The sequence below is a fragment of the Leucoraja erinacea genome, chromosome 11 (genome assembly GCF_028641065.1).
Source record: "Leucoraja erinacea ecotype New England chromosome 11, Leri_hhj_1, whole genome shotgun sequence".
Taxonomy (NCBI): Eukaryota; Metazoa; Chordata; class Chondrichthyes; order Rajiformes; family Rajidae; genus Leucoraja; species Leucoraja erinaceus.
Window position 1 is genome coordinate 8,665,087 of NC_073387.1, and position 14,333 is coordinate 8,679,419.

The 14,333-nt window shown below is 42.1% G+C and overlaps 1 protein-coding gene across 1 annotated transcript in view; it reads right to left on the reverse strand.

The window, feature by feature from the left end:
- The window catches only part of LOC129701443 (regulator of G-protein signaling 14-like), a 78,976-nt gene that overhangs the window by 17,375 nt on the left and 47,268 nt on the right, over window positions 1–14,333 (reverse strand). The window contains exons 3-7 of the mRNA XM_055642620.1: window positions 13,018–13,110; window positions 8,469–8,612; window positions 5,755–5,919; window positions 3,876–4,011; window positions 1,455–1,570 (exon numbers count right to left, since the gene is read on the reverse strand). Coding sequence (XP_055498595.1) covers window positions 1,455–1,570; window positions 3,876–4,011; window positions 5,755–5,919; window positions 8,469–8,612; window positions 13,018–13,110 — 654 coding nt within the window. The remainder of the gene's footprint in view (window positions 1–1,454; window positions 1,571–3,875; window positions 4,012–5,754; window positions 5,920–8,468; window positions 8,613–13,017; window positions 13,111–14,333) is intronic.

Genomic DNA, 14,333 nt, shown 5'->3' on the forward strand with positions numbered 1-14,333 from the left:
TCCTATGTTCTATAGGTTATGTAAATGAATTCCATTCTAACTCATTGGCATAATCTCCTGAAGTAATAAAATCAGACAGCACACAAAACATTATTATTCATTTTCTTAAAGTATTATTATTTCATTTTCTTCAAGCATTAAGGATATTCCTTGATGCCTTGAAGATGGTGTAAGTCCTTGCAAGAATGCTATGCAGTTTAAAATGAGAAGGATAAATGGGAAAGATAATTGTTAGAATTTTTTACTTGTTAAAGAAGCATTATGTTGGGAACCAGCAACAAGGAAATTAATCAGCATTGTTCATTGGCACGAATGTTTTTTGAGCTGTCAAATAATCTCTTTAAATTATTCTTTTTGTGACATTTTTTTAAAGCTTGAACATGAAAAATGCGCACTGTGGAATTGTAACCAGTAAATTGCTCTGTGTGGATGGTTTAAAGTCATTTTCAGTTATTTAAAATCAGTTCATTCCCAAGGTGGACTGCAAAATGATTGAAAATTTATTATTATTATTATTAAAGCTTTATTTCAGACACAGGTCCATATACACATCAAACAGTACAAAGAATTACAAAGATACATTAAGAAATTGCATATTAGCCTAAAATATATATAAGCTATTGCACCAATGCCATCTTAGCCTAGAAGTGAATCTATAGCAGCTTTTCAGAGGGCTGACTAAGGCTTCAATTATGTGGTTCTCTGACTTGTCCAGGCGACACATAAAACTAAACATCAGCTGTCTTAAGAGTGCCTCACAGGTTGGCACTCTAGTGGACACAAACAATTGACTGGCACTATGCCTCCTAGGGACACGAAGCAGCAACCTCATTGCATCATTGTATGCTACCTTAAGCCTCTGCATACTCTTTTTCTTATACTTAGACCACAATTGAGCAGTATATAACAGTGTGATGTAGGTTCTGAACAGGGAACACTTCACATGGTCAGAGCACATATAAAACTTCCTTATAAGCATGTTGGCTTGAAGATAAATTTTACAGCGCTGTCGGTAGAGGTCTTTGTCATCCTTCCAGTCATCAGATATGACATGACCTAAGTATTTAATTTCCTCACACACTGCAAGAGGACTGTCTGACAAATAAAAGGTCGGAAAAGTTGATTCCCTGTCCTCAGCGCTTCTAACCACCTAACCAAAATCTCATCTGTTTCATTTCTAGCTGTGCCATACTACAGCATCAACCTGCCACTTCCAAAAAACATCAGAGTATTTCATCATGACTTTCTTTCTCATTATGCGGTCTGATTGCACTGGTTCATAAGGTTATAAAATTAGATCGAGTTGAAATCTTAACCAGGTAATCAGTTTGAAAAGCTTCGTTGATTGCAGCCGAGCCAGAAATACTACACCATAATTAGTCTCATCAGCTGCAACTCCGTACAGGTGAATCATTTAACCTCGGTGACCAAGGCTACGTTTTCCTCTGTCATACCTCAGTTCTGGAACTCGTCAAGCTGAGGTAGCCCAATTCCATGCTGGCTGTGGAATACACAGATCCCTGAGATTCACGACGAGATAGGGAGAGACCATTGTTCTCTGAAAAATCCACTAAAAAAAAAAGTGAGGTAGAGAGATTTGTTAGTCACAATGTAAAATGCTTCTGCGCCAGAAAGTGCCTGAGCTAGCTTCTTGGAGGGAGTCAGTAGATGTGCTGACCATCTGGTTTCCTAGACCACAATATCATGCCACAGAATCAATCCTTAATCTTCATCAAATTAAGATATCTTGTACAAAGTGGATGGTGGGGCGACTATCACTTTAGCATGTGTGTTAAGGCTTCAATCTCTATTATTATACCTGCCACAGACATGTATGAGAGGAATAGTGGAATGACTAGCAGAGATGTTGCCTCACATGGATGCAATGTTGGTAGGGATGTTGTCTCACACCTCCAGCGAGCCAGTACCAATCAATTAAATATGGACACATTTATTCCAATGAAATAAATGTTCTTGAGCAGAAAACGTCACTGAGGAAAAGTTTGGGTTCACCGATGTTGGTCTCTGCTTGAAGTGGGGGTTGAGGCAGATTCGATAATAACCATCAGAAAGAAATTAGATAAATACTTGAAACAAAAAACAAAAAAGAATAACTATGTGGTACAAATCTAGATGGGGTAGCAACCATGATGAGGTAATGCCAACAAATAGTGAAAGGCCTGGATAGAGTGGAATTGGAGGTGATGTTTCCAATCGTGGGAGAGTCTAGGACTAGAGGTCTTAGCCTCAGAATTAAAGGACGGTCCTTTTGGAAGGAGATGAGGGAGAATTACTTTAGTCAGAGGGTGGTGAATCAGTGGACTTCATTGCCACAGAAGGCTGTGGAGGCCAAGTCAATAGATATCGTTAAAGCAGCGATAGATTCTTGGTTAGTACAGGTGTCAGGGGTTATGGGGAGAAGGCAGGAGAATGGGGTTATAAGTGAGAGATAGATCAGCCATGATTGAATGGCGGAGTAGACTTGATGAGCTGAATGGCCTAATTCTGTTCCTAACTCTTATGAACTTATGAACATGTTCTGCTGTGTTAAACCATAAACTTATGCAGTAGGTGAGGTGAGATCGATTCTGCAATTCATTTGAGTAGGGAGTTTGAGATGAATAATTCTGGAACATTGAAATATTACCAAGATGGAATGCCTTCCCTGTTGGCCTTAGAGTTATATGTGGTGAGCATTGTGTTCTGGAAGGTACTGCCATATAAACTTTGGTGAGATTGCTCTTATGGTAATAAAACTAATCGTTTTAGGAGTGGGTAGGTCTTTTCAACGTAGCAACAGAGATGATAATTCAAACTACCCAAAGTGCTATTCAGGTATGACTGGTAAGAATTAAGATCAGTTTCAGTGTCAAGATATGAGGCAGTGCTATACGTTATCCATCAGTGTGCCAATGTTTGCTGTCAGGAATGTTTGGATCAGTACTAGAGGTAGCAGGCCGATGTCAAACTGAAATACAATTTAGTGTTATCATTTGCAGAAAAGGATAACAATGGCAGAAATTTGGAATACGCACACTCACAAATTAGAACTTACTATTGTCTGACCCTGCTGGCAGTGTGGAACTACTGGATCAAACTCACGATATGGAAACAAATGACTTTATTGAAGCAAAACACATCGTGCAGCAGTTTCGGTATTGCATGTTCAATGGCATCAATCAAGGGTGCATTTCTCCTACTTATTCTTAAGGGCCTGTCCCACTTGGCTATTTTTTTGGCGACTGCCGGCAATCATTGACTAACATCTCAGGTCACCGGAAAATTTGCGGCTTGATGCGCCTGTGACACGGCGTGATGACGTATTGCCACGCGGTGTTTTTTCATGTATCACAACATTTTTTGTCGACGCTGGATTTTGAAATGTTCAAAATCTTTTGGCGACACTGATATGACGCCAGCAGTCGCCGAAAAAAATTGCCAAGTGGGACAGGCTCCATACTCAAAGATGCCAATGTTTGTTAAATAATGGGAGAATCCTAAAGGGCCTGTCCCACTTGGCGAGTTTTTCGTCATTTCAGTGTCGCCAAAAGATTTTGAACACTTCAAAATCGAGCGGTGACAAAAAAATGTTGCGACACTTGAAAAAACACCGCGCGTCAAACGTCCACAAGCCACGTCATGCTGCGTCACACCACAATTTTTTCGGTGATCTGATACATCAGTCAATTATGCCGGCAGTCGCAGTAAAAATCGGCAAGTGGGACAGGGCCTTAACACACCCTTCAGCATCCTCTTACATGTTAGAGTGCCTTATTAAAACATCCTGCATCTGTTAATGAACATTGCCAACCTTCATATTGATGCCATTACAACTTAGTTTTCATTGGTTTACACTTTTCCATTGTTTGTCTGACCTCCCAAGGAGTCTCCTTTCTCTTTTCTCCGGCTTAATTTGCTTGTGCTCGTCCACGGCTTATTTTGCAAGTTTGCTCCCTTTCTTATGTAGCTCTCCTGTCGAAGGCCGCTGAAAGACTTTCCCGGCTTCAGTTTCTGTTTGGTGGCAGCAAGAGACATGTCATTGTAGTTATCATCCTGCTGACTCATTCTTGGGAGGCTAAGCTATCTTATATCTACTATGTACCTGCTCCATGGTCAGCAGATTTGTCCACCACATGTATTAGAGATAATGAGGGGGGGGGGGGGGGGGGGGGGGGGGTTGAAATGAACAAACAATGTTTTTTGTGTTATGACTCTTCATCAATTTGGAGAAGGGTCTGGATACATAACATTGTCTATCCATTATCTTTGTAGATGCTGCCTGACCCATTGAGTCACTCCAATGCTTTGTAATGCACAGACGTATGTTCATTAACCGAGAAGATAATGATTTTTTCAAGGATCTCATTGCTCCTTTCACCCGAGGGACACTATCATGTGATTGACCATGAAATTATTACATGCTTGAAGTTCTGAATGAGGACCAACAGAGAAGACAAGAACACTAGAAATGAGGAGAATGGGTCCTCAGTCTCTCAAGCCTGCTCTGCCATTCAATGTAATCATGGCCATTCCATGATGGCCTCAACCTTCAGTTTATTCCCTAAACCGTCATTCCCCATAACAAGTGCTTCAATTGTTTACATATTTGATATTCATCTTAATATTATTTAATGATCTGTCCACCACCACCTTCAGGGTGAGATAATTCCAAAACGTCTGCACTGTCTGAAAGAACAACTTTCTGCACACCTCAGTTTTAAATTACTGGTCTCTTACTTTGTAGCTCTGTCCCCTTCTTCAAGGTACAGGTGGAAACATCCCAAAAAAGACTGATTAGAGGTAATCTCAGCTGGGGAACCAATTCAGATCTCACAATGCATGACATGAGATGAAATCAACCCAAGGCATGTCATTTCATCCATGTCAAACCCTTGAGATACAAGAACTTCCTCTTCAGGATGGGCAGTACGGTGGCACACAGGATAGTTGTTGCCTTACATTGCCAGAGACCTGGGTTCAATCCTGACTACGGGTGCTGTCTGTACTGAGTTTGTACATTCTTCCCGTGACCTCGTGGGTTTCCCCCAGGTGCTCAGGTTTCCTCCCACACTCCAAAGACGGACAGATTTGTAGGTAAAGTGGCTTTGGTAAAGATTGTAAATTGCCCCTAATGCATAGGACAGTGCTAGTGTATGGGCATCACTGGTTGGAGCAGAATCAGCGAGCAAAAGGGCCTATCTCTAAACAAAACTAACAAGACAATGGTTCAGGACATTGAAAGCCATCAGTAAGTGATCTCAGCCTCTGGGCAGTGGAATCTACAAATTAAGTGCCAACAGATTGGAAAACTGCAGAGGTCTCCTTTCAGTGAGGCAATTCAGTAGGTTAGAGATCAATACATAAGTGTAGGAAGAAACTGCAGAAGTTGGTTTACACCGAAGATAGACACAAAATACTGGAGTAACTCAGCATGACAAGCAGCATCTCTGGAGAGAAGGAATGGGTGACGTTTCGAGTCGAGACCCATCTTCAGACTCCATAGCATAACATATGGTACAATACAATACAATTTATTTGTTATCATTTGAACCTCTTGAGGTTCAAACAAAATTTGGTTTCTGCAGTCATACACACAAGAAAAAGAAACAAGACACAACACAATTTACACAAACATCCATCACAGTGAATCTCCTCCTCACTGTGATGGAAGGCAAAGTCTTATCTTTCCCCTGCACTCCTCCCGATGTCAGAGTCAAAGCCCCCGGATTATCCTGGAGTGCAGCAGAGCCTCACCTTCTTGGAGCTTTCCTGGTCATGTTTGGAATCAAAGGATGTGCTTCCTCTCAGGGAGCTACTGCAAAGGAGAGAGCGACCCTCTACTTCTGCCAGCACGCATTGCTGGTAAAGTGGAGACTTCACAAAACGGGTGTAGCTGTCAAACTTCATCAGGTTAAAGATCTAAGGAGAGGTATACAGATCAATGCAGCAAACCCAAGATCAAGCATCTCTAAGGTTTCATCATCTACAACTATTTATGATATAGAATATGATGATGCAGATTCAAGTTCAAAGATGGAAAGGTAGATATTTGCCTTTGGAAATGGATGCTAAATGCAAATGAGGGATTGGTTGGCCAAATATGGATGTACAGGTCAGCTACCTCACATGGCCTCGGCACCATATTTTTAGGGGACTTCCGGAAGGAGGGGGGGGTGGGGGGGGAGAGAGATTTGAAGTGCACTTTTGTATTTTGTCTGGATTAAAGGACATTGCTGGAAAATTGGTGGTAAACCTCTACTAATGGGATGGGATGGTGGCATTTGATGTAGTGCTGTTGATTCCCAGTTGCAGTGATCCAGAGTTCATTCCTGCCCTCAGCATTCTCTGTGTGATTTGCACATTCCCCCTGTGACTATTTGGGATGATCCAATTTTGTCCCACTTTCCAAAGATGGCCAGCTTGGTGGAATAATTGGTCATTGTAAATTGTCTCTACAGACCTGATGGGAAGGTGAGGAGCAGAGGTAACATGAAACATTAATGGGAATGGGATTGATCCGTGAGTCAGCATAGATGTGATGGTTCCGCAGGGCTCGGTCGTGGGGTCACTACTCTTCAAGTTGCATATTAATGATTTGGATGAGGGGATTGAAAGCCTTGTTACCAAATTTGCTGATGATACGAAAATAGATGGAGGGGCCGGTACTGTAGAGAAAACAGGGACTGTGCAGAAGGACTTGGACAGGTTGGAAGGTTGGGCAGAGATGTGGCAGATAGAATATAGTGTAGCAAAGTGAGGTGTCATGCATTTTGGGAGTAGGAATAAAGGCGTAGATTATATTTTCTAAATGGGGAGAGAATCCGGAAATCGGAGGTGCAAAGTGACTTGGGAGTGCTGGTGCAGGATTCCCAAAAAGTTAATCTGCAAGTCAAATTGGTAGTAAAGGAAGCAAATGCAATGCTAGTATTATTTCTAGAGGGCTTGTATCCAAAATTAGGGATGTAATGCAGAGGCTCAACGAGGCGCTGGTCAGGCTGCATTTGGAATATTGTGAGCAATTTTGGTACCATATCTGAGGAAGGATGTGTTTGCTCTGGAGAGGGTCCAGAGGAGGTTTACAAAGGTGATCACAGGAATAAGTCGGGTAACCTATGATGGGCAAATTAAGTCAAACATTAATACTTATATTTGTTCCTCCTTCTTGACAAAAACACCAGACAATTTGCCTTTAATGAATCAACACTAAAGTGATGAGGCAGAGGATTTTATTCTGAAACACCACTATCACTTTTCTTCTGGGATGTTCATGATATTTGTGCTCACCCTCTGGCAGTACTGGAATAGTGTTGCACTGGTGGAGATGCCACACTTGCAGGTGAGATGCTACATCATGGTCCAAAGGATATAAAAAATCCCCATGCCAGTACTTTAAAGGAGAGTTGGTGAGTTCTTCTTAATTTCCTTGCCACTATTCATTCCCAAACCAACATCAGCCAAGTAGATTAAACAGGTATTATCTCATTGGACCAGCACATAGTTGTGCACCTTGGCTTCATTAGAAGAATGAGAACATTTGGTATGTCATAAGGTCATAAGGTCATGTGGTAGGAGCAGAATTAGGCCATTCAGCCCATCTTGTCTACCCCACCATGTAATGACAAAAAACACCAGACAATCTCCCCCTCCTCACCCCATTCCATTGCCTAAAGTGATAACCCCAGAGGATTTTATTACTAATAACGCCACTATCACTATCTCCGCCTTAAAAATATTCAATTGACTTGGCCGCTCACAGCCTTCTGTGGCAAAGCAATGTTGATGAAATGCACTTTAGAAATGTGGAGATGCCACAGAGCAGGTTGACTGGTTACATCACAGCGTGGTTAGGCAAAAATCCCCATGGGAGACTTTAAAGAGAGTGGTGACACTGCTCATTTCCATGACATTATTGACACCCCCACTATCAAAGGCATCTTTAGGAGGTACAGCCAATGTTATCAAGGAACATCAGCCTGGCCACACTCTCATTTTGCTCCGAACATCGAAAGACTTTGATAGACTATCTTTGGTGGCACCAAGAACGGATATATTCTTGCACTTGGTTATTAATTTATAGATTTTTTGCTTATTAAGCATTATCTATTGTACATTATCTTATCTTAATATACATTATTTATTTGTACGATGTTTACAGGTCTGTGATGCTGCTGCTAGCATGAATTTCATTGTCCCATTGTCAGTACTTATGACAATTAAATACTTGAGTTTGAGAATAGTTATACGCCAAAAATGCTTCTTTGCTGTGAAACCTTGAAGTAGGAAAAGCATTATAAATTCAAGATACTTTCAAAATCCTTTCAGCCACCAGTCAAGTTACTTGTGCAACAAGCAACTTTCCAAACAAGCACCTCCTGAGGCTGTTGACTCTGCGAATGCAGATGTTTTATCCATAGACAGTTGGACGCGTGGTCATGAAGCAGAGGGAGATGAGGACTGGCATACGGTACCTGAAGCTGTTGTGCTTTGAACATATCGGACCTGGGGTCATTAAGGATATCTTCCTCCAGTTGAGCCTGACTGTCAATGTTGATGGGACTGGCGGAGCTGCTGGATAGGTACGTGCTGTAGATCTCGCCAGCACTCTGTGATAGCTGAACACAGGACAAAGAGAATTAGGTCAAAGCGGTAAGTAGACACAAAATGCTGGAGTAACTCAGCGGGTGAGGCAGCATCTACCGAGAGAAGGAATGGGTGACGTTTCGTGTCAAGACCCTTCCTCAAGCTGATGCTGGGGGAGGAGCCTGGGGGGACAGGACAAAGATGGAAAGTAGGCGGGGACAGTCAGACTAGCTCTCCATAAATGCTGCCTCATTTTGCTGAGTTACTCCAGCATTTTGGTCTACCTTCAATTTAAAAAGCATCTGCAGTTCCAAATCTGCACTTTAGGTCAAAGCTTTGATAGACTATCTGTGGGAGCACACAAGAACGGATAGATACCACACTTGGTTATTAATTTCTGATATTTTCCCCTCACCCCCACCCATTGTACATTATCCTATCCAAATATACATTATCCATTTGTATGATATGTTACAATAGGTCTATGATATAAACTTAATTTAGGAAGCATGAATTTCATGCCAACAATCGTCAATACAGGACGATACAATTAAACACTTGAATTAAAGATGAGTGGAAACTCCAAAATGCCTCTTTGTCAGTCTACCCCACGAAGAAGGAAAGATATATGGGGGAGATAGTTGTACAATGTGATAGCCAGTCAAGTTACAGGGAAAAATTCACATCCCTTCTCTCACAACACTCTCCCCTTCCTTGATCTTCCTGTCTGAATGCACAGATTTTAATCCATAGACAGCTTTGACTACATGTGTCCCATGCAAGAGCACTAGGGAGATGAGGACTGCATACGGTACTCTCAAAATGAGGTTTAATCATGTCAGGATATCTCTTTGCCTCAGCACCGATATCACGGACCTGGGGGGGTCCTCCCCCATCCTTCAGGAATATCTCCCCCCCCCCCTCCCCCCCCCCCCCCCTGTCAATGTTGATGGGACTGCTGTTGCGGATGGATAGGTACGTGCTGTAGATCTCGCCAGCACTCTGTGATAGCTGAACACAGGACAAAGAGAATTATGTCAAAGCGGTAAGTAGACACAAAATGCTGGAGTAACTCAGTGGCTGAGGCAGCATCTACCGAGAGAAGGAATGGGTGACGTTTCGTGTCAAGACCCTTCCTCAGCTGATGCTGGGGGAGGAGCCTGGGGGGACAGGACAAAGATGAAGTAATACCAGTCCCACTCACAAGGCACTTATCTCCATCCTCACCCCTTTCTGACCTGCTGAGTTACTCCAGCTTTCTGTGTCTACCTTCATTCAATCCAGCAGCCTGCAGTTCTTTCTCTCCACTTTAGGCACCCTCCCTTGCAACTGCACGGGGTGCAACACCTATCCCTACATCACCTCTGTCCGGGGATCCCAATAGCCCTTCCAGTTTAGGGAAAGATTTACATGCATCTCCCCAACCTCAACTATAGGGCTCACAATCAGTGGCCCCTCGACAGATTGACAGAAGTTCAAGGAGTTGTACTAGCTGATACTTCCACAAGGAAACTTGTGCCATCCCAGGGCTCTCAGAAAAACACTAATTCCCCTTCCTCAATCCCTACCGACCTCTGATTTTCACAGATCCAAGCGCCAGAATGACTCCCATCGTGCTTTGAACTACAGCATCTCATATTCCACTTGGGTAGCCTAAAACCCAACAGCATAAATTTTGAATTCTCCAATTATAGATAACCATCCCCCTCTCTTTCTCTTCCACCCAGTGTTCTCCACCACTCCCCACCAAGCACATTTGTCTCTCCATAACTCTCCTCCCCCGCACACACCTCCATCTCTCCTTCTCCAGTTACCTCAACTGTTCATCGCCCACCTTCCCTACTCCAGGTCCCCTATTTGTCTCCACCTTCCCATTCCCTTCTACCAAGCTTCCCTCCCTTCGGTTCCATTCCCAACCTTCCTTTCTTATCAGATTCCGTCATCTGCATCATTTTGCATTCTCCACCTATCACTCCCAGCCATGGAGTGGGAGATTGAAACCTTCACATGGTCCACCCTGTCTCGACAAATGCAATCAACCTGACGTGCACAACCAATTAGATCAAATAGAACAAGTCTAACAAATCTCCAAATTTAAGCTGTGCATGCCATACGCAAGAAGAAGACTCCCAGTCCTGATTACCATATCCAGCCTTCTCTTTCCCCAGCTCATTTGTCAGACATTCAACCCCCATAATCTTACCATCTCTTGCCCCAATCTCTCCCCCTTTTTCTATCAGCTATTTCCCCTCAAGTCCTTCAGTTCTAAGAAGAGTCCAGACTTGAAATACCATCTGTCCACCTGCTTACCAAGTTCTTCCTGCAGTTTGTCTAGTTATTAATCATAAAAGGTAATGGAACAGACATGCCCAGTAAACTAAAATAAATCAATGAAAGGATTCAAGACTGATGCTTTTAAAACCAAGGAATTAAAAGTAAACACATTCTAAATGTTTTTGCTCATGACTTTTTAACTTCTGATTTAAGAAATAACCATCCTCAATCAGTAATTGCCAGAGCCACTCCTTTATTTAAGAAGCATTAGATTAGTTAACCAATTATAGGACTTAAAAGATAAAATTGGAATAAATCCAGTCTACTGATTTGATTAGGCAGTTGGCTAGGAGGGAAAAAGATAAGAGACCAATGATAGTATGTGGAATCAAATTGCATTGTACGACTCCGAGGTGCATTACTGGGGCTTCAACTCTTCCACAGCATTGATAGATGAAGGAGTAGGGAGAGTATATCAGTTTGCAGATTTGACGCAAACAGCAAGTTGTGAAGGAGCACACTTTAACAGATGGAGTTTAACGTGGGGAAGATTAGGATCATCCACTTTGTTTTGAAAAAGATGAATCCGTTAATTTTCCAAAAGGTAAGCCATGTTGAGACGCTGGGAGATTTAGGGCTCCACAAAGAGGTTGATAATTACAAAAAAATGATGATTTGAGAGCTTGGATTTCTAAAGCTCCTGATTACTAGAGTTTCCTTTACCCATATTTCTTTATAGCAAAAAAAGAGGCCACATCAGCCCATTGACCTCTGGCAGCTGACATCCTTTCACTAATCTTTCCTGCAATCTATACTCGTCATGTTCTGATCAGTTCCCTGTACCAATCCACACATCCTTGGGATGTGGGGGGAAATCAGACCACCTGGAGGAAACGCATTGTGGCCACAAGGAGAGCAGGCAAACTCCACACAGAAGGTTGTGGAGGTCAGGATTGAGCCCAAGTCCATGGTGTTGCGAGGCAACTAATCTATCAACTATTCCACTGCCCTGTCCACTGGGATCACTGCCTGGGATGTGCAGCATCTCAGTTAGTGCACACAGGATTCTTTTTCAGTTACTCTATGACTATCGAGATGTCAGATTTATTTGAGACTCCTACCTATCAATATATGTAAGAAGGAACTGCAGATGTTGGTTTGCACCAAAAATAGATACAAAATCCTAGAGTAATTAAGCAGGTTAGTCAGCATCTATGGAGAAAAGGAATAGGTGACACTTCGGGTCGTAGAAGGATTTCGACCCGAAACATCACCTATTCCTGTTCTCCTGAGATGCTGCCTGACCCGATGAGTTGCTCCAGAATTTTATGTCTATCTTCCTACCTACATAAAACATGTTGAAACGCACTACAGCTCTACCATTCCCATGAGAACTGGACATTGGCTCATGATTCTATACAACATGGAAACAGGACCCTCAGCCTACCTTGTCCATTCTTAGCCAGTTGGTGTTTTGGGCTGGTCCCATTTTCGTGCATTCAGCCCATATCCCTCTAAATCCTGCCTGTCCATATATCTTTCCAAATATCTTTTGTATGTTGTAATTGTAGCTGCTTCTATACTTCCTTTGGCAGCCCGTTCCAGATACGGGATACCCTCTGAATGGAAAAACCTGTCCCTGAGGTTCCTCTTAAATATCTCCCCTCTGACCTTAAAGCTATGACCTCTAGACTTCAAGTTTTAGAATCCTTGAAGTAGATAGACTCCCTACCCACACAAAATATTTGCATGTGGTCTGTGTGATGGGAAACAGGCAAGAGGAGATGGAAGATCCTTGCTGTAGATCTCTTGGCATGGGGTGTTGATAATGGGGACTTCATTATTCAGGCCTGGAAACAATGCTCGATGAGAATACTTAATCTGGAGAACCTTTTCCCATCCTTAACTCAACTCCCTGGAGAAAAGTCAATAATCAATAGTGTATTATTTGTCGCATATGCAACTTCACAGTGAAAGAGGACAAAGATGCAAGTACACAGGGAAAGAAACACAGCAAGCGTAGTCAAGAGGAGATACAAGGAATTGCTGGTGCTGGTCCCATTTTCATGCATTCAGCCCCTATCCCTCTAAATCCTGAAAAAGTCTGAAGAAGGGTGCCGACCAGAAACGTTACCTATCCAAGTATAGTCAGCATGTACTTACCTGTTTGGAGTCTTCTGCTGGGATCTGCTGGAAACGTTCGCAGGCTTGCCAAAACAATATGTTTTCTGCACTGAATTCTTTCTTTAAAAATTCCTAAGGGAGGACAATAAATATGAAAAGGAGAAACATTCATGAGATTGAGCAACTCAATTCCAGAATGGAGATCCACCCAACCTACCTGCTAATCTCATTAACCTGTCTCCCTTTCAAACAACCGGAGAAATATCTTGTATTTCATTGGCTTATTTCCAGCACCCTAAAAATCCCAAGGTGTTTGACAGTGGCATAAACAATAATTAATGGGCCCACAGATTGATTCAAAAGTTACTTTTTAAGAGGACATTTATATTTCTGATTAGATCAGATTCTCAGTCCATTATTGACCAAAGTGCAGACATTTACATTTCTGATTAAATCAGTCCATTATTGACCAAAGTGCAGATGGACATTGATCCTACACGAAGCAGATACCAGGACTGATTCAGTTCCAGTTGCCATGTTGAGATAAGGCAAAACGTCTGTTGGATGTTACATCCAGGGCTTCATCACCTCCTTGAAATCCAGGGCCATTTGCATGTACTTCATTATTCAGGCTAGTGACATACTTGGGCGCACTCAGAGAATTTCTGATTAAGGTTAGAATTACCTCCAAACCTAACATCAGCACAAAATAAATTTCCAGGATGTCCCAATACATTTTTCATGGTAAAATCGAACACACATTGAAAATAAGGAATTAAATACAATTGAAATAAATTGTAAATGACCACAATGCAACCAAAATGCTGAAACAACCACTTTGTTCACTAACATCGTTGAGGAAGGATATTTACCATTGTCGATTGCCCTGGCCTATATTTGACTTCCAGCTCACAACAATGCAGTTAAAATGGCCTGCAAACCACAATAGTCAGGAAGCAATTTGGAATGGATGATAAATCCATTGCCTTGCCAGTAACATCAAATTCCTATGGATGAATATCTTTAGAAAAAAGAACTATCAAATTAATGGAAAGGATATTTAGAGATAATATATATAATCATCTGGATAAACAGGGTCTGATTGGGAACAGTCAACATGGATTTATGCCTGGAAGGTCATGTTTGACAAATCTTCTTGAATTTATTGAAGAGGTTACTAGGGAAATTGATGAGGGTAAAGCGGTGGATGTTGTCTATATGAACTTCAGTAAGGCCTTTGACAAGGTTCCACATGGAAGGTTGGTTAAGAAGGTTCAATTGTTGGGTATTAATAGTGGAGCAGCAAGATGGATTCAATAGTGGCTGAATGGGAGATACCAGAGAGTAATGGTGGA